Consider the following 26017-nt stretch of genomic DNA (forward strand, 5'->3'; position numbering starts at 1 on the left):
ATCTGTCTGTCTGTCTGTCCAGTATATGCCATGCCCCTAACACATATTACCCCCTCATGGGCCTAATTATGGAATTTTACCTTACTTTATTTTTCTTATTTATTTTTTTTTTTTATAATTACCATGCAGGCTATAATCTATCATGCTCAGAGTGTATGGACTCAACAACCTGCACAGGAAGCAATGTCACCTGCCCTTCTGGCTCCATCTGTGCAACCTCATACATGGAATCTACTGTGGGTAAGATATTTTTCAAGGGTTTCTCCACTTTTAAAAGGGGAGTGGACCACTGCTTTAGAGTCATACCTTCATGTGGCTTTCATGAGCAGAAATTTATTTTGGACTTACCACTGCAGTTTACAGTTCACATAAACCCGTTGTCATTATAGTATAATATATGTATTTATTTTACCCACTTTCCACATGCATATATGCAGCCTCTTGATGTATGGGCTGTAAGGCCGAGCAGCCGCATATAGGCGTCCCTAGTTAAACATATTACTGTGCTGAGAGCACAGTAGCGAGCGGGTACCAGAAAGCTCCAGCTGCATGCTTGCGATCAGGAGCTTTCCGATAATCTGGCCAATGTGACTGCCAGCCAATCACATTTTGCACATGATTGTAATGCCTGCCTCTGCCTCCCAGTAGATCCAGTTAAATGGCTGGGAGGTGGAGGCTGGAAGGGGTTCATGATTTAGCAAGGATCTCTATGCTATCATAGAGAAAGTGGAGAGATCTAAACTTGTAAAGAGGAAACCTCATTTAAAACCCAATAAGACAGATACGCAATCAGATACACATGGTACAAACATAGTTACATAGTTACATAGTAGGTGAGGTTGAATAAAGACAATAGTCCATCCAGTTCAACCTGTGTAGGTGTGTGTGGCCGTAATCACCTCTCATACCCTTGAATGTTCTTCTCCTTGAGATGTACGTCTAAGAGTCTTTTGAAAGCCACCATACTTCCCTCAGAAACCACCTCTTGTGGTAGAGAATTCCACAATCTTGTAGCCCTAACAGTAAAGAACCCCCTGCGTTGCCTGAGGTTAAAATGCTTCTCCTCTAATCGCATTGCATGCCCTCAAGTCCTCATGCAATCCTTTCGACTGGATAGCTTTTTTTCTATGCTTAGATCACCATTGGGGTATTTATAAATTGCTATCATGTCCCCTCTCAGGCGTCTTTTCTCCAGGGAGAATAAATCCAGCGATTGCAGACGCTCTTCATAATTAAACAATCTCCATTTTTATTTTATTTGTTTATTTATTTATTTTTTATCTCCAATTTTTTTCTTACAGTAGTTGTTTAGGAAGGATAAATATGACTGTGCAGGCCAATAGGTACCAGAGTTAGACCTTGTACTCTCAGTAATCAGCAACAGGCTTGGTCAGACATATCCTTCCACTTCAACGTGAGGACACTTGTCATGAAGGCTGTGGCTGTTTCTCAGAAATGCCAGTACAGAGCACTGCAATGGCAAGGAAGGAAGCATAATTTTTACTGGGACCAGCATGGGAGAGGTCAGGCCAAGGACGCTAAATTCTAAAAGGGGTTAACGGGCAAAATACTTGCATTGACCCAGGTGCTAGCAATCGAAACTACCATCGGGAAGCTGTCAAACATGACAGCCAATCACAGGCAGTAGAGGCATTCTCCCCCCAGCAGCAAGCCCCTTGCATACATGCAGCTGTTGGGTAGGGAACAGGCAAAAAATTTGGGGGAGCATACCCATGTATTTCCAAAGCTGCTGCAGCTATGAACCAAAAGTATATTAAAAAAGAATAGCGCGCAAATGCAAAGGAAATTGCTACCAAATCTGAAGATAAATAAAAATGGGGGTTTGGTCCCACCATATGGCCATATCGTGCTCAAGCCCACTACTGCGTCAAAGTACCCCATTATTTATTATTACCCTGACCAGACTATCGAGGTTGAGCAGCCCTCCCCACCCCCCACACACACCTGTACTCAATCAGTGTCCACCATCAAGTGGATATAGGAGGAGTCCCCTGTAGTGCATTTGCACATTTTTCCCAGCAAGGAGTATTATCTCCATGGGTTAGAAAGGCTGGATTCATCTCTTTTTCATGGATAGTGTAGGACCCACTGATAATGGGGTACTTTGACGCAGTAGTGGGCTTGAGCACGATATGGCCATATGGTGGGACCAAACCCCCATTTTTATTTATGGACTCTCTTCAGATTTGGTAGCAATTTCCGTTGGGTAGGGAACGCCTCTTCCGCCTATAATTTGCTGTCACCTTTGACAGCTTTTGGGCTAGCTTAGGTGGGTTCAGACCCATGTCATGTCTGCCCTCATGCCTACTCAGGAGGGTGCTTCAGGAGCTGGCAACCCATGCTACTCCACAGATCGGGACGTAATTAAAAATCATGAGAGGTAAATAAAAGCAAATTTAACTGATGTTACTCAATATCAGGTGGATCAAATTCAAGAAGATACATCCGATCGTGCGCACCTGCAAGTCAATGTGACAAAACTGGAAGTATCAGCACGCTCTATGGAAACACCAAGATGTCTACTTCTTGTTGTGCTTTTGACAACTGCTCTTCTTCATCCATCCTGCCAGGTGAGGACACAAGCACATAAGTTATTAATGCAGCTCTGTATTCCTGAATTAGATCCATACACATTTTTAATGACCTTGAATGTATTACATTGTCAGGAGAACTCACTTTCTTGGTAGCAGTTGCCTGCTTACCTATAAAAGTCGAACTTATCTTCACCTGCTAGGGCTAAAACCATTTCCCCATGATAGTAGTCTCTCTAATGGAGGCCCGGATGGCAATTAAGGGTTCTAACCCTTCCTTACCCTATTTAAAACTACAAAAAAGTTTGGTAGAACTTGTACTTAAAGCTTTTTCACCTTCAGAAATAAGAGAGGTAGCCTTCAACCTTGTAGAGCCTACTGTCAACAAGGCTTGCTTGCTTGTTGAGGAGGACTACGGTTATCCTAGTTAGGAGCAAGAAGTATCAGAAATGTCCAAGCTTCTCCACAGAAATGAATGTTACGCTTCTTTACCAGTTGTGGGCCCAATGCCAGACCAGACACACTCCTGTATTCCACATTTAAAAGTATAAATGTATGTTCTTTTCCAAGTGCCATCTGTCAGCTCTCAACCCAATGGAGTGACCTGTCCCACCTGCCAATCATCTTCCTCTGGATGGTGCTACATGGAGCAAACAGTACAGTGTACTGGAAATGAGACCGTGTGTGCGCTCTATTCTACAAACATAAATGGTAAGTAATTGTATTTTTTGGATTTACCTCTAATTACTAAAGTCAACTTTAAATAGTTTCATATAAACAAGATTTTGGATTAACCACTTTACCACCGGAGGATTTTGCTGTCTTACGTCTGGGCCACTTTTTGCAATTCGGCACTGAGCAACTTTAACTGACAATTGCGCGGTCATACAACGCTGTACCCAAACGAAATTTACGTCCTTTTTTTCCCCACAAACAGAGCTTTCTTTTGGTGGTATTTGATCACCTGTGCGATTTTTACTTTTTGCGCTATAAAAAAAAAAGTGCGACAATTTTGAAAAAAATAACAATATTTTTCACATTTCTTTATATGAAATTCCCCCCCAAAAAAATGTAAAAATCAAAATTTTTTATCATTTTAGGCCAATTTGTTTTCTGCTACATATTTTTGGTAAAAAAAAAATTGCAATAAGCGTATTTTGATTGGTTTGCGCAAAAGTTTTTGCATTTACTAACTAAGGGAAAGATTTCTGTCCTTTTTTTTTTAACGAGTAATGGCGGCGATCTGCGATTTTTTTTGCGGGACTGCGACATTGCAGCGGATAGATCGGACCCTTGACTGACATTTTTGACACTTTTGGGGTTACCAGTGACATTACTACAGTAATCAGTGCTTTAAATACGCACTGTTACTGTAAAAATGACACTGGCAGGGAAGGGGTTAATTTTATTGAAGAGGGAGGGGTTAATGTATGCCTGGTGCTTACTGACGTGTGTGGGGGGAGGTGACTGAGTCACACAGGGACAGATCGCAGGTTCAACTATGCAGAATCCGGCAATCTGACCCTGCCTGTCACTTAGGAGGTCCACCCGCTTTGTTGTCCACCCGCTTATCCTCCCCTGGCCCGACTCCCGCTGTGACTGAATACAGCGGGAGCGAGCCTCCGGCGCCACGCGCGCGCCGCCGAGAGGGGGGAGTGTCTGCCGATGTAGGTCTACGTCGTCAGACCTATAAGAGCCACTTTGCCGCAGTACAGCTCTAGTGAGCAGACGACAAGGGGTTAACATATAGGCAAGTTACTGAAGAAATGATGGCTAATTGTCTACAAGAGCATCTTCCAATAAAAACATTAAATTCCTCCTACAACATATTATTTCTAAAGGAACTTTACAAGAAGACTATATCATTGTTTGATACAATTGCACTGCTAAGTCATATTTGAGAATTTTCCTTTTTCATTTGTGTTAAAAATTGTCTTGAGGTTGATCTAAACCCAATTGCTTAAAGAGGAATTGGTCAAGCTTGGATCAATGTAACAATGTATATGTAGTACCTGGCTCATGCCCCTAGAAGTTGGAAGGCACTGTAGTAGACACCCTTTCTCCAGTGATCTCCACTGGCTTCCCATGCTGAGCAGCCGGATCCCCATAATTAAGTCTCATGGGTGGGGAGAAACACATTGAGGTGTGGCCTGGATGGAGACCGGGCTGATGCTGTTTTCACTTTCAACACACGGGGGTTTTGTTTTTTGTTTTGTGATGTGCAGCTTTTGGGACTTTCCTTTATTTCTCATTAATATCTATGAAGCTGGGGCAAGCTCTTTCCTGCCTGCACTCTGAGAACCTGACAGCAGATGAGGACCTACTGGAGCCTTGAGGGCCAGCCTTAGTTTTTGCATGGGTTCAAAGATTTTATCATGCCAATTCATTTTCAAATTCACAGCTTTCGTTAATATAAACCACAGTAATCCTGCCTTGAAAGTCTCTTCCTGTTATGGGATGACCACTATCTCCAAATTGTGCTCCTATGTTTCGACCCTTTTCACGTGTGCACCTGGTGGAAACTACAAGTGGCCATGCCAATACACATTGAGCAGGCGTGGTCCACTCTTGTCCCAATAAGAAAGCCAATCCAGGACAATGATGTGCAGTTCCGCTGGGGTGAGTGCATGGAGACAAAACGTGACTGAAAAGGATTGGAGGAGATCAGCAAAGTCCTTTCTTGTATTAACAGAGGCATGGACTCCAGAGAGAGAGATATCATTTTGCCCCTGTACAAATCATTAGTAAGACCTCATCTGGAATATGCAGTTCAGTTTTGGGCACCAGTTCTCAAAAAGGATATTGGGGAACTGGAGAAAGTGCAGAGAAGCCAACCACATTGATAAGGGGCATGGAGGAGCTCAGCTATGAGAAAAGATTAGAGGAACTGAATTTATTCTCTCTTGAGAAGAGGAGATTAAGGGGGGATATAATCACCATGTATAAATACATAAGGGGTCCATATAGTGAACTTGGTGATGAGTTGTTCACTTTAAGCTCAACACAGAGGACAAGGGGGGACTCTTTAAGTCTAGAGGAAAACAGACTTTGTCTCTAAATACGGAAAGGTTTCTTCACCGTAAGAGCTGTGAAAATGTGGAATAGACTCCCTCCAGAGGTGATTCTGGCCAGCTCACTAGATTGCTTTAAAAAAGGCCTGGATTCTTTCCTGGGTGTACTTAATATAAGTGGGTACTAAATTTTTTTTAGGTAAAGTTGATCCAGGGAATATCCTCTCGGGGGATCAGGAAGGATTTAATTTTCCCCTGCTGTAGCAAATTGGATCATGCTTTGCTGGTGTTTTTTCGCCTTCCTCTGGATCAACTAAGGGTATAGGATTGTGTATATGGGATTGTATGTTGGGTTTTCAACACTGTTTTTTTTTTTTTTTGTTTTGTTTGTTGGTTGAACCAGATGGACATGTGTCTATTTTTAACCTGACTAACTATGTAACTATGTACCTATGTAGCAACACTGAAATGTAACAAAGGCTAAAAAAAAGGTGAAAACACGATTTTATGGGAAAAAAATGTATATTTTTTTGTATACAGGTTGCATGGGCAAACCAAATGTCATCCAGTTAGGGTTTCAATCTACTCTAACATTGGTTTTTATGATATTATTTGCTTCTGTATATATATATATATATATATATACCGTATATATACGGTATATATATACATATATATATATATATATATATATATATATATATATTTTTTTTTTTTTTTTTGGGGGGGGGGTTAAATATGTTACACCTAACACTTTCTGGACCTTTGCACTTAGTGGTCTTGTGGATGGCATAAAATACCAATGTTGATGTATGTGTCTTATGCTTGGAAATCCAATGTTGATGTATGTGTCTTATGCTTGGAAATCCAATGTTGATGTATGTGTCTTATGCTTGGAAATCCAATGTTGATGTACTGTATGTATCTTATGCTTGGAAATCCAATGTTGATGTATGTGTCTTATGCTTGGAAATCCAATGTTGATGTATGTGTCCTATGCTTGGAAATCCAATGTTGATATATGTGTCCTATGCTTGGAAATCCAATGTTGATGTATGCGTCTTATGCTTGGAAATCCAATGTTGATGTATGTGTCTTATGCTTGGAAATCCAATGTTGATGTATGTGTCTTATGCTTGGAAATCCAATGTTGATGTATGTGTCTTATGCTTGGAAATCCAATGTTGATGTATGTGTCTTATGCTTGGAAATCCAATGTTGATGTATGTGTCTTATGCTTGGAAATCCAATGTTGATGTATGTGTCCTATGCTTGGAAATCCAATGTTGATATATGTGTCCTATGCTTGGAAATCCAATGTTGATGTATGCGTCTTATGCTTGGAAATCCAATGTTGATGTATGTGTCTTATGCTTGGAAATCCAATGTTGATGTATGCGTCTTATGCTTGGAAATCCAATGTTGGTGTATGCGTCTTATGCTTGGAAATCCAATGTTGATGTATGTGTCCTATGCTTGGAAATCCAATGTTGATGTATGTGTCCTATGCTTGGAAATCCAATGTTGATGTATGTGTCCTATGCTTGGAAATCCAATGTTGATGTATGCGTCTTATGCTTGGAAATCCAATGTTGATGTATGTGTCCTATGCTTGGAAATCCAATGTTGATGTATGTGTCCTATGCTTGGAAATCCATACTAATGGAACAGAATTGTATAAGCATACACAAAAACATGCACATGTACACACACTTACACCCTTCTAGTTCTTTCATTAGCTACTCTTTTTTTTTCAACAGGAAGCTTGTCATCCATTCGTGGTTGTACCCAACAAGGAACCTGTAGTAGTCAGAAATACAGTGTCAATGGAACAGCTATTACGTACCAGTCTACCTGCTATTGCGGAGGTATTATCATTTTGTTTAGCTCATACAGTTGTGTAATAAATTATTTGAGAATATTATAAGAAAACAACCAGACACCTTATGGTGAGGTAGGCCAGGTGGATAAGGGGGACCCTGCAGATTCCCCACAGCAGGGGGAGTCGCATGTGGACAGAGCAGGTGATCAGTGCCTGGATGGTGGAAATAACATGAACAGATCTTCTGTGTGTCTCTTTCTGCAGCAGCTGAAGGCCGACATCGCCTCCTCACTCTTGTTGGCTTTCAACTGCTGCAGGGAGAGCCACAAAAGATCGCCTACAGTAAGTTCCCCCACCTGCCGCACTGATCATTCCCTCCTGCCCACTATCGGATCCCCCCCCCTGCTGCCTGTGCCCCCCCCCCCTTCCTCCAAGCTTTACCGGCTTTTCTCCTCTCCCCCCCACTGCCACTATTCCCTTCACAATTATTAGGAAACACAATAGAGCTTTCTTAATACAGACGGTGTTTGCAGGTCTCACGTCCATCACAGATCTAAAAATGTTGTTTATTCCTCATATGGGAATGTTAAAATTTGAATTTTCTGGAAGAATTCCAAAATATGGTGCACACTAAAATGAAGTATTATATTATTCAGCACTGGGCCATTGATTCCTCCCATTTAAAAGCAACTTTGTTGCAAATATAAGCATCTTATGCGAAGAAGATTATAAATTCTTACCTCTTCAACTGTCCACTGTATTGGAGAGAAACCACTGCCTTAAGAATCCTCAGAATCCAAAACTTTCATGAGTGTTGGATTTATGTCCCCTCACTGTGCTCTGTTTCCTCTGCCAGATTCTAAATCATTACAGGAAACAGTAATGATATTGGGTATAACAGGTTCAACCAATGTGTAGACCATTCCTAAATTCTTCAGGTCCTCTTCAATATCAAAGGCAATGGTGGCATGGGCAAACAGGAGAGGTATTTACTATCTTCTTTGCTTGTGCAACTTTTGTCTTTAGCGGCAGAGGTACTTTAAGATTAAATAACAATTTTCAAGAAAAGTTTCTGATGGCCTTCCAAACCATTATGAGTGGTTGGGATGCTGATAATACAAGATTAAAAGGATATGGGCTCATATTGATTAAGTAGATTTGTCAGCATAGACCCAAGTGAAATACACTCCTTAAAAAGATTAAGGGAACACTTTTTAGCCAGATTATAGCATCAAGTCAGTTTAACTCCTGGGATTTTGATCTGGTCAGTTAAGTAGCAGAGGGGGTTGTTATCGCCTGATTTATTCTCCCTGGAGAAGAGACGCCTGAGGGGGGACATGATAGCAGTTTATAAATATCTCAATGGGGATCTCAGCTTAGAAAAAAGCTGTTCAGTCGAAGGGATTGCATGAGGACTCGAGGGCATACTATGCTATTAGAGGAGAAGCGTTTTAACCTCAGGCAACGTAGGGGGTTCTTTACTGTTAGGGCTACAAGATTGTGGAATTCTCTACCACAAGAGGTGGTTTCTGCGGGAAGTATGGTGGCTTTCAAAAGACTCTTAGACGTACATCTCAAGGATCAGAACATTCAGGGCTATGTGAGATGATTGTGGCCACACACACCTACACAGGTTGAACTGGATGGACGATTGTCTTTATTCAACCTCAGCTACTATGTAACTATGTAACTATGTTAATCAGTTTCAGCTTCTTTTGTGTTAATTAAATTAACAACATGTGTACTAGATGGGCAACAATGAGACGACCTCCAAAACAGGAATGGTTTTACAAGGGGAAGCAACTGACATTTTTTTCGCTACTCATCTATTCTGACTGTTTTTCACTAGTTTTGCATTTGGCTAGTGTAAGCATCACTACTGGTAGTGTGAGGCGATATCTGGACCCTATAGAGTTTGCACAGTCAGTCCCACTCCTCCATCCTCCAGGATGGCACATCAATATGTGCCATTGCCAAAAGGTTTGCTGTGATTCCCAGCACAGTTTCCAGAGCATGGAAGAGATTCCAGGAGACAGGCAGTTACTCTAGAAGAGATGGACAGGGCCATATAAGGTACTTAACCCAGCAGCAGGACCGGTATCTGCTCCTTTGTACAAGGAGAAACAGGATGATCACTGCTAGAGGCCAACAAAATGACCTCCAGCAGGCCACTGGTGTGAATGTCTCTGGCCAAACAGACAGAAACAGACTTCATGAGGGTGGCCTGAGGGCCCAACATCACAGCCCGGCACCAATGCTATTGAACATCAGAATTGGCAGGTCCACCACTGGTGCCCTGTGCTTTTCACAGATGAGAGAAGGTTCACCCTGAGCACATGTGACCGACACGAAACGGTCTGGAGAAGCCTTGGAGAACATTATGCTGCCTGTAGGGAGGCATATCCATGGAGGAACACGCAAACCTCTACAGGCTAGACAATGGCACCCTGACCTGGTATCGGGATGAACTCCTTGGACCCATTGTCAGACCCCACGCTGGTGCAGTTGGTCCTTGGTTCCTCCTTGTGCACGACACTACCTGGCCTCATGTGGTGAGAGTATGCAGCCAGTTCCTGGGGGATGAAAGAATTGATGCCATTGAATGGCCCCTGCGCTCACCTTACCTAAATCCAAAAGAACACCTCTAGGACATTATGTTGCGTTCCAAATTGCACCTCAGTCTGTTCAGGAGCTCAGTGATGCCCTTGTCTGGATCTGGGAGGAAATACCCCAGAACACCATCCATCTTCTCATTAGGAGCATGCCCCGATGTTGCCAGGCATGCATACAAGCACGTGGGGGCCATACAACTACTGAATACCATTTTGAGTTGCTGCAATGAAATTTCAGCAAAATGGACTAGTCTTCTGCATAATTTTTTCACTTTGATTTTTGGGGTGTCTTTGAATTCAGCCCTCTGTAGATTGATGTAGAAAGATGATCTGCGCACCAGTAGTTGCTCTTAAAAAATCTTCTTTTTTCAGGAACCACAGAAACACAACTGCTGATAAGATCAGTTGACACATTTCAGCCTATAAGGCTTTAGTCATAACTAGATTTAGACACAAAACTTTGAAATATAAAGTGACTCTACATATCACAGGCTCCACCCATTTATTGCCCCAATTAATTGTAAACAATTAGCAAAAATTAAAATCAGTTGTAGTATATACTAAGGAAACCCATGTATGTGCCACTTAATATCCACAAACTACACAATGATAGTATACATAGATAAAAAATAAAATAAAAAAACAATGAAAATAATGAAGAAAAAATTTAAGAGACAAAGAGGGAAGAGAGAGATACTGGAGAGAGACAGATTAATGTATGTGCAGATCTAGATCCCATCTCGGGTTTAACCCCAGAGGTGATCTGGAATTAAAGTGGAGTTCCACCCATTTTTAATAAATTGGATTACATAGATGTATGTAATCCCCTTTAAAATGACTTTTACCCATGGAAAGTTTTTTTTTTTTTTTTTTTTGCTAGTAAATACCTTATTTTCTGCTTTATTTATCCTCTTCTCACTTCCGGGACTGGTCGGCGATTACGTCATTCAGCGATTCGCAGTGTGTGCTGGGATGGCATGAAATCTCGTTTTATTACACAGGAGATGAGCTGCACTGCGTGCTCTGCCCCTCCTCCGCCCCGCCTCCTCTCAGTGAGCTGTATGTATGTAGTGTATTGAGGCTGTGCTCCGCCCCGCCTCCACCCCGCCTCCTCTCAGTGAGCTCAGTGAGGATATAATGCTTTCAGTCCTTGCTCACTGAGAGGAGGCGGGGCGGAGCACGGCCTCAATACACTACATCAGTGTTTCTCAACCTTTTTCCAGTCGAGGCGCCCTTGAAAAGTGTTTTCAGTCTTGAGGCACCCCTGTCCAAGGCTTGGTTCACGTTACTGTATGTCGTGGAACACGCGCAAAATCGTGTCCATTCCTGACACAAAGACAAATGCTCTGATGTTTAGGGGTGCCATTAATTCTTAATGGTAGCCCGCACATTGGCAAATGTGGGGTGCTTTTGGTGTGGCGCAATTTTAAAAAAACGGTCACTTATTTCCCTGCATTTCTGCGGGTAGGGGCAGGATTAAAAGTAAAATACATATACACACATACAGACACATGCGCGCACACACATACAGACACATGCGCGCACACACACACACATACAGACACATGTATATATGCACGCATACAGACATGTACACACTAAGTACACACATATACAGACACATCTACACACAGACATGTGCACATGTACACACATACACATGTACTCATTTGTACACACACACACGTACATATATATATACACACACACACACACACACGTACATATACACACACATGTACATATAAAGCCCTTTTAAAAGGTTTTAGCACAGTACCTTTCCTCATTCAGCTGGGTACTGCACTGTAGGGGACAGCAGAGAGCACAAAACACTCCCTACTCCCTTTACTTTCACTTTGCTGAGACTGACAGAGCTCCCTCCCAGTGCCGATGTACAGTTCGGGCTCATCTGACAGCCATTCTCTCCCATGATCCCGCGGCACACCAGAGGACCTCTGGTGGCACACCAGTGTGCCGCGGCACACTGGTTGAGAAAGGCTGCACTACATACATATAGCTCACTGAGAGGAGGCGGAAGCAGGGCGGAGCACGGCCTCAATACACTACATACATACAGCTCACTGAGAGGGGGCGGGGCGGAGCACAGCCTCAATACACTACATACATACAGCTCACTGAGAGGAGGCAGGGCAGAACATGCAGTACAGCTCATCTCCTGTGTAATAATGCGAGATTCCATGCCCTGAGATACATCCCAGCACACACTGCAAATCGCCGAATGACGTAATCGCCGACTGGACCCGGAAGTGAGATGAGGATAAATAAAGCAGAAAATAAGGTATTTACTAGCAACAAAAAAAAAAAAAAACTTTCCATTGGTAAAAGTCGTTTTAAAGGGGATTACGTACATCTAAAGTGACTAAAATGGGTGGAACTCCACTTTAAGTCTAAAAATCCACCATGCCTCTCTTCCTAGTAATCTTCTCTCCCTATCACCTCCTCTAGGTAAGTGAGACAGCTGTTCTATTCCTCTAAAATTAAATGAGGAAAGATCACCCTGATGGCATTCCCTAAAGTGACGTGTTGAATTGGAAATATTTCTAACATTTAAATTATGTGTGCCACATTAGTGTAGGTAGGTTGATCATTTTAATTTCCGTCAAAAGGTGTGGCACGCTTTCATTCCTAACACATTACCCAGTCCATACCAGTATAGATATCCAGCATGATATTTTTTCCCATTGAGATCTGATGTGTTTTCAAAGTGTTCCTTATTGTGTATATATAGTGTATTCTATAGATCTTTGTGCAAACTTTTAAACCGGCCCAAATGTACAAGGTGTCCCATCTGTCCAAACCTTAAAGCAGAGTTCCGGACACAAAATCGACATAACCGATTTTGTGGCCATCCGCTTGCTTTTCTTCACCTGAAAAGGAATTGGATAGTTAGGATTTTTTTTTTTTTTTTTTACTTACCTTGTAATTGTATAAAGAAATACTCACCTGTCTTCCACTTCCTCCCTCGGCGGCCGCGGCCCACGCCGTCACTTCCGGTTTGCATTGATTCCTGGGAGCTGAACGTCATCGCTCCCAGGAATCAATGCGACGGCACCGGCCCCGCTCGTCACTTCCGGTGCGACGCCGCATTCCTTGCTAAACAGCTTCTGGGCATGCCCAGAAGCTGTGTAGTAAAGCGGCGCCGCACCGGAAGTGACGAGCGGGGCCGGTGAAGGCGCATTCTGGGAGAAGAAGACGCGGAAGAGGACGCAGAAGAGGATCGCGTTGGCTTCAGCTGCCCACACCTGAGATGGCAACGCTGGAGAAGAAATTTTAAAAGTCAGTATTTCTTCTTGCAGGTAAGTGCGAACCGGGACAGATCAGAGGCTAGCCATGGTGGAATGTACTAGCCCTGACTGTCCCGGGGGTATGTTTATTGAAATTTTTTTTTTGTGGCCGGAACTCCACTTTAAGGAAATGAATATTAAAAATGTTTTTTAGGCAATTCCAGCGACACATATTGCCCAGACACCAACGTAACCTGTCCCAGTGGCACCATCTGTGCAAGGGTCCGTGCTCAATCTACTGTGGGTGAGTTTTACATTTGCCAAAACTATACTTACCTTAAATTTGAAGCTTCACTTAAAATACCAATTACGCTCTATTTGAACAGGTAACACAAGTGTTGAAATAAATAACAGTACATGTCTGCCTATATATCAATGTGGAATCTCTGGAAGTGCAAGCTCTTTAAATGGAACACTAAGGCTGGTGACCATCTGCTCTACCAACACCTGTAATCTACCAGAACCAGCATGTAAGTGATTGCTTGATAATCACACCATGACCCATTTATCATAGAGATTTAATTGTGTTTCATGTGAGATTAACTTGGTTTGTCAAAAGGGAAAGATTCAAATGGCTGTAACAGTGCCATGGCTTATATGAATCAAAATGGGATTTCCGAGAACACCTTGATTGACATCCTTGAACCCAAAAGTCTCACAACCAAATTCTTATTGGACAATTATGGGGATTGCCTCTATACCTGGCTAATAGTTTTTTTTTGTTCCATTTACTTCTATGGTTTTCTGCAATGCATGATGCCATAAGTGGCCATTATTGTTTTAGAAGATAAATATTTAATACTCACTACATTAAAGAGTGTATTGCTTATTAAACCAGCGCCAAGGGATACAGATCCTGTACCAGAGCTTGTACCAGATATCCCCTGGTATTGGTGGAACTTTTCCACCCCCTTCTTGGTTATAGGGGAATTACTGTACTAGGGCTTTATTCCATGCATCGTTGGTTTTCAGATGTTTTTAATTTGTCCTAATTTTTGGTTCTGTCTTGGATGTCACTCTGGAATGTGTACTCTTTTTTACTATGTGAATTTACCAATAAAATACTTTTTTTGATATTTTATAAGAATGAAGTGTCCGGTCTCATGCTAATGCCATTAACCACTTTAGCCCCGGAGGATTTGGCTGCTCAATGACCTGGCCCTATTTTGCGTTTCGCTACTGCGTGACTTTAACGGACAATTGCACGGTCGGGCGACGCCGTACCCAAACTAAATTGACGTCCTTTTTTTCCCACAAACAGAGCTTTCTTTTGGTGGTATTTGATCACCTGTGCGGTTTTTATTTTTTGCGCTATAAACAAAAAAAGAGCGAAAATTTTGAAAAAATAACAATATTTTTCAAATTTTGTTTTTTAAAATTCTCAAAAAAAATGTAAAAATCAAACTTTTTTAACATTTTAGGCCAATTTGTTTTCTGATACATATTTTTGGTAAAAGATATCGCAATAAGCGTATTTTGATTGGTTTGCACAAAAGTTATTGCGTTTACTAACTACGGGAAAGATTTCTGTCATTTTTATTGTTTTTTTTTTTTTTACTAGTAATGGCGGCGATCTGCGATTTTTTTGCGGTACTGCGACAGATCGGACTCCTAACTAATATTTTAGACACTTTTGGGGGTACCAGTGACATTACTACAGTAATTAGTGCTATACATATGCACTTTTACTGTAAAAATGACACTTGCAGGGAAGGGGTTAACTGTACTGGTGATCAAGGGGTTAGATGCGTCCCTAGGGGCGTGATTCTAACTGGCAAGGGGTGTGGCTTGTGAAGTAATCACAGAGACATCCGATCCTATATAGCAGGATCTCATAGCCTCTGTGATTACTTCAGTGAGAATGACAGACGGCTGTGTTTACATCAGCCGTCTGTCCTTCTCTCACAGCTGCGGGAGATCGCGAGCGGCTGGCGGCCATCGGAGCCGTCGGTCACACGCGCTGGCTCCCCAGGAAATGAGCGGGGGCGGGAGCGCGCTGCAGGTGGCGCGCACTCACCCCCCTACAGTCTCCTGAGCGAGCGACGTAGGGCTACGTCGCTTTGTCCAGCAGCGGCAGAGTGCCGCAGTAAATGTACGGTGGGTGGGGCCAAGCGGTTAAAGTCCGCCTTTGGCAGAACTGGGGTTCCTTAATGATAGTAAAATCGCAGATAATGGTAATCTTTACCTTTTTTAATATAAGAATATCCAATATTGTTCTGAAAAGTCTATGCCCCTAATTCAAAAACCTCCAGACCCAAACAATTTCCAATTTGTCATCCATTATGGCTGCCTCAATCACCGATAGGAATTTGCATGAGTCAGGAAAGAGAAAGTAAGCTTTGGCCCTTTCAGAAAGTGGCTGAGCTTTGCAGGTCAGGATGGCCATGGATTTAGCAGTAATAGCAGGGATTCAGAGGCTGGTATTTGGTAACTAGGAATCTGCACATTATATCTATTACATTTTTGTTTTTCCGCTGACACGACCTTTCAACATTTTTTGGTGAATTTATTTTATTTTTAAATAAGTGACAGGACCAAGTTCCAGTTCAGGGTACAATGGAGTGACATGTCCAACCTGTATGTCTGAAAATTCTGAATGGTGTACAGCAAAGGATACCATGCAATGCATCGGAAGTGAGAGCGTGTGTTTAATTTACAGTTCAAAATTGTCAGGTAAGTGTCATTAAATTCCACAAATGTTCAAGCTGCCTCACCATGATTAAAGTATAACTAAAGGCAAAACATTATTATTTTTTTTTTTTAATTTTGGATAGAGTGCTGAGGGATTAGAACACCTGTAAGTTTTTATTGTTGTGCCCCGTTACGGAGAGTTGCCAACTCTATTTGTCCTGTTTACCATTATCATTGAAAGTGAAAGTAAAAGAAAATCCCCAAATTTTAGGTTGTCCTCAGAAAAATAATAGAGGGTAAATCTTCCAATGGAGACACTAGTTCTGGTGACCTGGGGGTCCCCAAGGAATTCCCCTATTTGCAGAGAGTTCCTCTAACTTCCTGTTTAGCTATGGGACAAGAAGTGAAGGGAAATATTTGCAACGAGATACTGATGCCAAGAAAAAAAAAATCTGACGGGGTTATAACCCTCCTTTACTCTATCCAAAATGAAAAAAGTTTCTACTTTAACCACTTCAGCCCCAGAAGATTTTACCCCCTTCCTGACCAGGCCCTATTCTGCGATTCGGCACTGCGTGACTTTAACGGACAATTGCGCGGTCGTGCGACACTGTACCCAAATCAAATTGACGTCCTTTTTTTCCCACAAACAAAGCAGTCTTATGGTGGTATTTGATCACCTGTGCGATTTTTACGTTTTGCACTATAACCAAAAAAAGAGCGACAATTTTGAAAAAATAACAATATTTTTCACATTTTTTAATATGAAATTCCCCCCCAAAAAATGTAAAAATCTAAATTTTTTAACATTTTAGGCCAATTTGTTTTCTGCTACATATGTTTGGTAAAAAAAATCGCAATAAGCTTATTTTGATTGGTTTGCGCAAAAGCTATTGCGTTTACTATCTAAGGGAAAGATTTTTGTCATTTTTATTGTTTTTTTTTACGAGTAATGGTGGCAATCTGCGATTTTTTTTGCGGGACTGCGACATTGCGGCGGACAGATCGGACCCTTGACTGACATTTTTTTACACTTTTGGGGGTACCAGTGACATTACTACAGTAATCAGTGCTATACATATGCACTGTTACTATAAAAATGACGCAGGCAGGGAAGGGGTTAACTTTATTGGAGATGCAGGGGTTAAATGTGTCCCTAGGGGCGTGATTCTAACTGTAAAGGGGCGTGGCTTTTCGTGTAACCACAGAGACATACGATCCTACATAGCAGGGCTGTATGATCTCTGCAGTTACACAAGCGAGAATGACAGACGGCTTTGTTTACATCAGCCGCCTGCCTTTCTCCCTCTCCACCGGGAGATCGCGAGTGACCGGCGGTCCTCGGGTCTGCCAGTCACATGCACGGACATGCCAGGGAATGAGCGGGGGCGGGAGCGCGACTTTGGCGGCGCACGCTCGCCCCCTAGACTCTCACAGGCGAGCGACGTAGTACTACGTTACTTTGCCTGTACGGGGCTGACTGCCGAAGTAAATGTACTTGCGGCGGTCGGCAAGTGGTTAATGTCATGGAATATTGGGAAAAACAATGGGGATTTACTAAAACTGGAGAGTGCAAAATCTGGTGCAGTTCTGCATAGAAACCAATCAGTTTCCAGGTTTTATTGTCAAAGCTTCATTGAACAAGCTGGAACAAGTTAGAAGCTGATTAGCTACTGTGCACATCTGCACCAGATTCTGAATGCCCCAGTTTAGGTAAATCTCTCCCAATGTGTAACCCCTCACTGTAACATCCAGAAATATAAATACTGTAGCTTTCAGCTGTATTTCCTATCTATTCAGCTTCTGGACCTATCCTTTGAACCCTGTCTACTGTTGGACACCTTGACGTCCATCCAGATTTTGACTGTCCATTCAAAATAGGGTCAGTCGGTTTACATGCAGGGGAGCAAAGTCAGTCTACAGCAGTCTGCAACACAGTTTTGAAAAAAAAAAATATATATATACATACATATTTTTACTTTATGCTATAAAACATATCCAATAAAAAAATGTAAATAATCAAATTTCTTCATCAATTTAGGCTAATATGTATTTTAATAAACAAGCAAAAAGTTGGGGGAGCAAACCCTGAACATGTTTTTCTAAAGCTGATGCAGCTATGAACCAAGCGACATGCATATTAAAAAAGAATAGCGCACACATGCAAAAGAAATGACTATCAAATATGAAGACAATCAATAAATAAAAATGGGGATTTGGTCCCACCATATGGCCATATCGTGCATTTTCCTACATATTTTTGTTAAATAAAATCCCAATAAGCATATATGGATTGGTTTGCACAAAAGTTTTATAGCGTCTACAAACTATGGGATATTTTTAGGAAATTTTTGTTTATTTATTTGTTTACTAGTAATGGTGGCGATCAGCAATTTTTAGCAGGACATTGCAGTGGAAAAATCGGACACTTTGACACTTTTTTGGGGACCAGTGACACTAATAGAGTGATCAGTGCTAAAAATATGCACTGTCACTGTACTAATGACTCTGGTAGGGAAGGGGTTAACATCAGGGGGATCAAAGGGTTAAATGTGTTCACTAAGAGGGCTTTTTAAGGCACGCCCCAGACCCATTGCACAAAACAACGTACAGGTACATGATTTTGCCTAGGAGGGCCGCCATGCCACAGTATATATGCGTGGGGTGGCCCAGAAGAGGTTGAAAGATGTTTATTTATTTTGTAACAGCCAAAGTGTTTCAGGAGCTCAGCACTTCCCCTTCACGAAGGCTAAAAACTGGACAATAGGGAAAATACTTTAACCACTTGCCTTCTGTGCACTTAAACACCCTTCCCATCCAGGCCAATTTTCAGCTTTCAGCGCTGTCACACTTTGACTGACAATTGCGCGGTCATGCTACACTGTACCCATATGAAATTTTTATCATTTTTTTCACACAAATAGAGCTTTCTTTTGGTGGTATTTAATCATCTCTGGGTTTTTTATTTTTTACAAAAAAAAAGAATAAAGACAAAAAATTTTGAAAAAAAAAAAAGTTTTTCTTATTTTCTGCGAGTAAATTTTGAAAATAAATTTTTCTCCTTCACTGATGTGCGCTGATGAGGCGGCACTGATGGGCACTGATAGGCTGCACTGATGGGCACTGATGAGGTGGCACTGATGGGCACTGATGAGGTGGCACTTATGGGCACTGATGAGGTGGCACTTATGGGCACTGATGAGGAGGTACTAATATGCCGCACTGATGAGCACTGATAGGCGGCACTGATAGGCGGCACTGATAGGCGGCACTGATGAGCACTGATAGGCTGCGCTGCTGGGCACTGAGAGGTGGCACTGAGAGGTGGCATGCTGGGCACTGAGAGGCGGCACTGCTGGGCACTGAGAGGCGCCACTGACGGGCGTCACTGATGGGCACTGAGAGGCGGCACTGATGGGCACTGGCGGATGGCACTGATGGACACTGACGGGTGGCACTGATGAGCACTGATGGGCGGCACTGATGAGCACTGGTGGGCAGCACCATCAGTGCCCACACTCAGTGCCCATAGTGCTGCCAGTCAGTGCTCATCAGTGCCTAGATGAGCAGGCACTGATGGGCACTGACTGGCAGCACTATGGGCACTGATTGTGGGCACTGATGGGGGACACTGATGGCGGGCACTGTGGGCACTGTTGGGGGCAATGTGTGTATGTTTTTTTACCTTGCAGTAATCAGGGCACTGGTGATCAGTGCCCTGATTACATGTCTCTGTGTCCCCAGCGCTGTGAGGCTCCCCCTCCTTCCTCACACTGCAGGCTCCGTGTGAGGAAGGAGCGCCGGCGATGAGAGATGATCTCATATGTTTACATATGAGATCATCTCTCATTGGATGGTCCGATCACGTGGTGAATGGCCGCTGTGATTGGCCATTCACCACGATCTGTGATCCTCCCCGATGCGCGCTCGCGGGAGCGCGCGGGGAGCCTGCTTCTGGGAGGCCGTTTAAAAACGGCCTCCCGAAAATTCGAGTCCGCGCTGCAGCCGTATATAGGCTGTAGCGCGGATGGGATGTAGTTAAGATCAGTGTTGGGGGTAACGAGTTACAAAGTAACTGATTACAGTAACTACATTACTTTTTTTGGTAACTAAGTAAAGTAACTAGTTACAATACTAATATTGGTAACTACACTACTTTACTAGGCTATAGGAAGTAACTACACTACTTTACTAGGCTATAGGAACGCACTTTCCTGCGTTACCCAAGCCGTGCGATACAATCGTTATTTCAAAGAATAGAGAGGGATGAAGTTTATGACTTTTTGTTGCACTTTATGTTTTATTCTGTTTTTTTCAGATTTTGTTCTCATGTTTCCCAAAGCCTGTGTTTATACAATAAACTCTATGCAGAAAGAGTGTCATGTATCTTCTTCTACACGGTCAATTAAGAAAGAGGAAAGTAAAGTAATAAGTAGTGAAGTTACTTTTCAAATGCAGTAACTAGTGAAGTAATCTCATTACAATTTACAGAAGTAACTAGTAACTAGTTACATTTTTTGAGTAACTACCCCAACACTGTTTAAGATGTGTTAAAAGCTATATATATTAAAATCCAATGGACCTGGAAGATTCCCCCCCCCAGAGAAGGTTTGATAAAAGTCCCAATCGCTGCTTTATAAATAGAACCCTAAATGTCTCGCCCCACCTCCCCAAGGTAGAAACACAAGACTACGGCTGGCCAAGAAAATTTGAAATATGAATAGCCTAAAAGAAGAACATAAACAGTATTTCTTTCAACAACATATACTCAAGTTCCTTTAAAAAGTTAATTTTATTGTTGATTTTAGCATCATATATTAAATAAAATTTAAGTCTGATTGAAGTACCGTAAATGCTGTACCCATCTCAATACACAATGTTTTTCTCTTCAACAGGAACTCCTTCTGTCGTTCGGGGCTGTGCCACTAGAAGTAACTGTTACCTTAGCCACCTGTCGCACAGTATGAAGGGATCTGGATCAACATTTGATTTTAAGTTTATCTGCTCCTCTAGAGGTACTTTAACCACTTTACCACCGGAGGATTTTGCTGTCTTACGTCTGGGCCACTTTTTGCGATTCGGCACGGTGCGACTTTAACTGACAGTTGCGTGATCATGCAACGTTGTACCCAAACAAAATTTACGTCCTTTTTTCCCACAAACAGAGCTTTCTTTTGGTGGTATTTGATCACCTGTGCGATTTTTACTTTTTGCGCTATAAACAAAAAAAGAGCGACAATTTTGAAAAAATAACAATATTTTTCACATTTTTTTATGAAATCCCCCCTCCCCCCCCCCCAAAAAAATGTAAAAATCTAATTTTTTTTTATAATTTTAGGCCAATTTGTTTTCTGCTACATATTTTTGGTAAAAAAAAATCGCAATAAGCGTATTTTGATTGGTTTGCACAAAAGTTATTGCGTTTACTAACTAAGGGAAAGATTTCTGTAGTTTTTGGTGTTTTTTTTTAACGAGTAATGGCGGCGATCTGCGATTTTTTTTTTGCGGGACTGCGACATTGCGGCAGACAGATCAGACCCTTGACTGACATTTTTGACACTTTTGGGGTTACCAGTGACATTACTACAGTAATCAGTGCTATAAATATGCACTGTTACTGTAAAAATGACACTGGCAGTGAAGGGGTTAATTTTATTGGAGAGGGAGGGGTTAATGTATGCCTGGTGCTTACTGACGTGTGTGGGGGGAGGTGACTGAGTGACACAGGGACAGATCGTAGGTTCAGCTATGCTGAACCCTGCAATATGACCCTGCCTGTCACTTAGGAGATCCGCCCGTTTTGTTTACACAAGCGGGCGGATCTCCTGACTCGATTCCCCGACGATCGGGGAAGAGCGGCGGTGATCGGAGTCTGAATACAGCGGGAGCGAGCCTCCGGATGGGGGAGTGTCTGCCGACGTAGGTCTACGTCGTCAGACCTACAAGAGCCACTTTGCTGCAGTAGAGCTCTAGTGAGCAGCGGTAAAGTGGTTAAGAAATGTAATTATAGTTTTTATTTATTCAAAGGGTTTTTTTTTTTTTTTTTTCAGTGATACAATAATGGTAGTAAGCCCAGATGGATAATTGGACAATCCTGTACATGTCTTGGCTTTTATCTAAAGTGTTAAATACGCATATAATCTTATAGGAGTAATTTTATTGACCTTAAAGTAGAGTGGTGAGAGGGTCTCTTCACAGCCCACTGCCCAATGCTGCAGAACTTATAAGAAAGCCCCCTTATGACACTAAACAACTTACCTGTCAGCCTCAATTTCAAAAAAATAACAATAAACATTTGACTTATAACTTTACAACTAGAATCAGCCTAGGCATCTTATGAACGGGTAATACATTTGTATATGGTTGGGTAGTCAACTGACAGAGGCTTAACTTTGCTGACCACTGAACATATGGTTATCAGAACAAATGAAGAGTGTTCATCTCCCCCCCAGTGAGGACACAGACAACAATTGTGACGGAACTGTCCCAGCACTCCGCTTGAGTGCCTCCGTCAGTACACTGCTTCCTCCAGTCTGTACATAGATGCCAGATATTATAGTCGCGTATTGCAATCAAGAACTAGACGAGACTTGTTTAGCTGCAAAACTGGAACTCTTATTGAACGAACTCACACAGAATATATATCCCACAGGAGGACAGTCCCCTCCTGATCTTTTTCCCCTAACAATTCAAACTGCACCCAGGAATATAATTACCATAGCTAAACAGCCACATGAACAATAACCCAGATATTTACCCAAAACATCACACAATGGTTTAGATAACGAGGTACAGCTGACTCATGGCTAATCCCATCATAGAGTATCCTTAAGAGTTTAGTCAAATTAGCCAACATATTCTAGAAACATTAAGTTGATTAAACAACTAGCTACTTGGACACTCAGAGGTCTCATTCCAGGTCAGACTTGCCGTCTTCGAGCTCACAAAGTACAATACACATTATTACAAGTGTCAACATATCCCCCAATAGTTTGCTAGAAGACAATAGGTGAGTTATTTAGCACAATTAACAATACAAACAGTGATCTCCCCCCTCCTCAGCCTAGTAGGCAACAGACTATAGCAGGAGACCTACTTACAATAAACACATTGTGGCAGGGGACCCCAGTGGTTGGAGCGGATTACATTAACATCTACAGTCATTGCTGGTTTGAGGCCTAGAGGCCCCAAATATGGAAATGGATCCTCCAGTTCCCAGAGTCTGTGTGTTTTGGGGAAACATGAACTTGAATCCGAAACAAGACCACTCCACGGATCCCCCAGCAAACTCCTTCCAAAGACTAGTGTTCCCTTAAATGCCAGAGCCCATAGTCAGTGGAAAAGAGGCTTGCTCCCAGTCCTCTCCAAAAGCCCCTGTCCTGGCAAGGTCTGTCACAACAACAAAAACAATTACCAAAGGCTGTCTTGTTCTCAGGTTTTCATCAATTTTGATTAAAGAAGCCTCACCAGAGGCGTCCTGCATGTAGCCAATATTTCTCATACATATTATCTTGACCTTTGTAAAATTATTTTTCAGGCTATTCTTTATCATGCGCAGAATGTATGGACACAACAAACTGCTCAGGAAACAGCGTTACCTGCTCTTCTGGATATGTGTGTGCAACCTCATATACAGAATCCACTGTGGGTAAGTAACATATAAAGGAATCCTCCACAAGAAAAATAGACCCTTAATACATGTTAATATATAGGAGTAGTCCTGCAGTAGGATCTTATATTTCTTCGGGAGTACAGCTGCTGAGAAATCCGGCCATGTCATGGTCAGGGGTCAGGCTCAGAGACCAGTAGCTATAGCAGTAGAGAGGCTGCCACCGACTAGCTGAATATGAACACAAGCAGGTCACCCTTGTGAATGATGAGGGCTCACCCAAGGTGTGGGGTCTAAGCACTTACTGGTATGCACCAGAGCTCCTGATGGTGGAGCTGGGTTTTGCTAGGTGTAAGTACCAGGTCACGGTACATAGAATCACTCCACCAGTAGGTGAGCAAGCTGGAGTCCAGTAGCAGATATAGCAGGTGGGGGTCAAGAGAAGCATGGTCAGTAAACAAATAAAGGTCATTACCAAGTGGTTGCAGGTTGGGAACAAGCAGAAGTGTAGTCAAGGAACAAGCCAAAGGTCAGTAACGAATGGTTGCAGGTACGTAAGAGATCAAGATATTGGCTGGAGAGGGGACAATAATCTGGGAAACAGGAAGTGCAGAGACATGGATTAAATCAGGAAGTTTATGGGAGGAGCAAAGAGTTTAAGGTTCACCGGAGACAAGAGACACGGCAATAATAAATGGACACGGAGCTGTGGCTCAGCAAGACTACTTCCGGGTGCAGAAGAGGTCGTGGATTCAGATCCTGGTCCTCACAGGTATTACAAAATTCAAATACAATTATGTCATCATGTGATGAAGAGATTTAAAAGAGAAAATGCACACACAATGGTTGAGCGTCCAAATATTTGTATCTGAAAATAAATAAGGCAGCATATTTCGAGGTTCTGAGGGCCTCCCCTCATCAAGACTACAAGAATATTTTTGTAGCCCTAAGGAAGAGGTCTCTTTAGAACTTTCAAAACGTTTAAGCCTGTTATTTATATATATATAAATATGTGGGTACTCATTCATTGGTATTGTGCTTCTTCTCTTCCAAATCTCTCCCAGAGGTCTCCTTGTACATGAGCCTAATCTGAGTCACTGCATTTGTATTTTTCACTCCACACTGCATGTGTAAACCGACTTTGGTTCCAAGACTGTAAACCTATTTGATTGCATGATAATAGACAAACTTAGTTAAATGAGCAGGCAAAGGGGCCAGATGTTGCGCATTCATGGTATTTGAGAGGTGGGATTCCTTTAAAATTCATTTTATTGTTATATATACTGTATATACATATATATATATATATATATATACATAGATAGATAGATAGATAGATAGATAGATAGATAGATAGATAGATAGATAGATAGATAGATAGATAGATAGATTATTATTTTTTTTTTTTTTTAGTTAGACCTTGTTTAGGAGAATAAGTAAAAAAAATGATATATACATATATATATATATATATATATATATATATATATATATATATATATATATATATATATATATATACACTGTATACACATATATACACAAATAAACAAAATTAAGGCAGACTTGATGGACTACTTGGATTTATTTCTTTCTATGTTTCTATGGAGAAATAATTGTTTCCATGATTGGTTCTATATATATATATATATATATATATATATATATAGTATGTGGCGTACCTAGTTTATCAAATAGTACATTTAATTAGCATAAATTATTAACAGGTGGTTCAAAGTCAACAAGGTACATCCGCTCATGTTCACCTTCAAGCCAGTGTGACAGTACGGGGAGCATCAGCATACTTGATGGTAACACCAAGATGTCCTCTTCGTGTTGCGCTTTTGACAACTGTTCTCCATCCATCCTTCCAGGTAAAGTACAATGCTCTAACCTCTATTTAAAATAAGTCTCTACTAATAAAACTGCATAGGCTGCCATTGTTCAGTTATTTATATGAAAATGCTAGTTGCATGGCTGTCATAATAACTTTCTTGCTGCATTGGCCTCTCAGGGCCATTACATGGGTTCCCCTCTCCTTACCCCTTATTTTCCTCCCACCACTTGAGTTCAGATATCCAGTCTGCAGATTTAGTTCCTTCCAGACATCTTCTTGGGTTTTTAAGAGTCTTTTCTATTGCTATTGAGATGTCTATCTCATTCTCTCTGTCCAGATAATGACGGCTGTTCCTTTCACACTTTGTGCCCAGATCTGCCCTTTTCATAGTTTCTTCTAGTGTGTAGGAGCCTATCAAAAGAATGGCAAGTTCTTTGTCAAAATGGTGTAATGATGGTCAGCTTAATAGATATAGGAGGCCTCAACTGTGGCCCCTAATTTCACTAAGGGGCCATACACAACATTTACTAGATGCAATGCTACAGCAGATATAGTACAGACATAGTAGAGGACACGGTCAAAGATTGCAGACGTGACATAGAAGTGTTTTAAGACTAAAGGCATTTTGCAGGAGACAG

General features: G+C 41.8%; 1 protein-coding gene across 1 annotated transcript in view; it reads left to right on the forward strand.

Annotated features, from left to right (window-relative positions):
* Window positions 1-26017, forward strand: part of LOC309569012 (uncharacterized protein) — a gene marked incomplete at both ends in the record, with an annotated part of 150319 nt that overhangs the window by 44093 nt on the left and 80209 nt on the right. The window contains 10 exon segments of the mRNA XM_082274772.1: window positions 130-240; window positions 2442-2591; window positions 3123-3263; window positions 7324-7431; window positions 13457-13546; window positions 13629-13772; window positions 15829-15975; window positions 20829-20948; window positions 23471-23581; window positions 25270-25416. Of these exon segments, the coding sequence (XP_082130898.1) occupies window positions 130-240; window positions 2442-2591; window positions 3123-3263; window positions 7324-7431; window positions 13457-13546; window positions 13629-13772; window positions 15829-15975; window positions 20829-20948; window positions 23471-23581; window positions 25270-25416 (1269 nt within the window).

Source organism: Pelophylax lessonae, assembly GCF_965119305.1.
Source record: "Pelophylax lessonae genome assembly, chromosome: 12".
NCBI classification, from domain to species: Eukaryota; Metazoa; Chordata; class Amphibia; order Anura; family Ranidae; genus Pelophylax; species Pelophylax lessonae.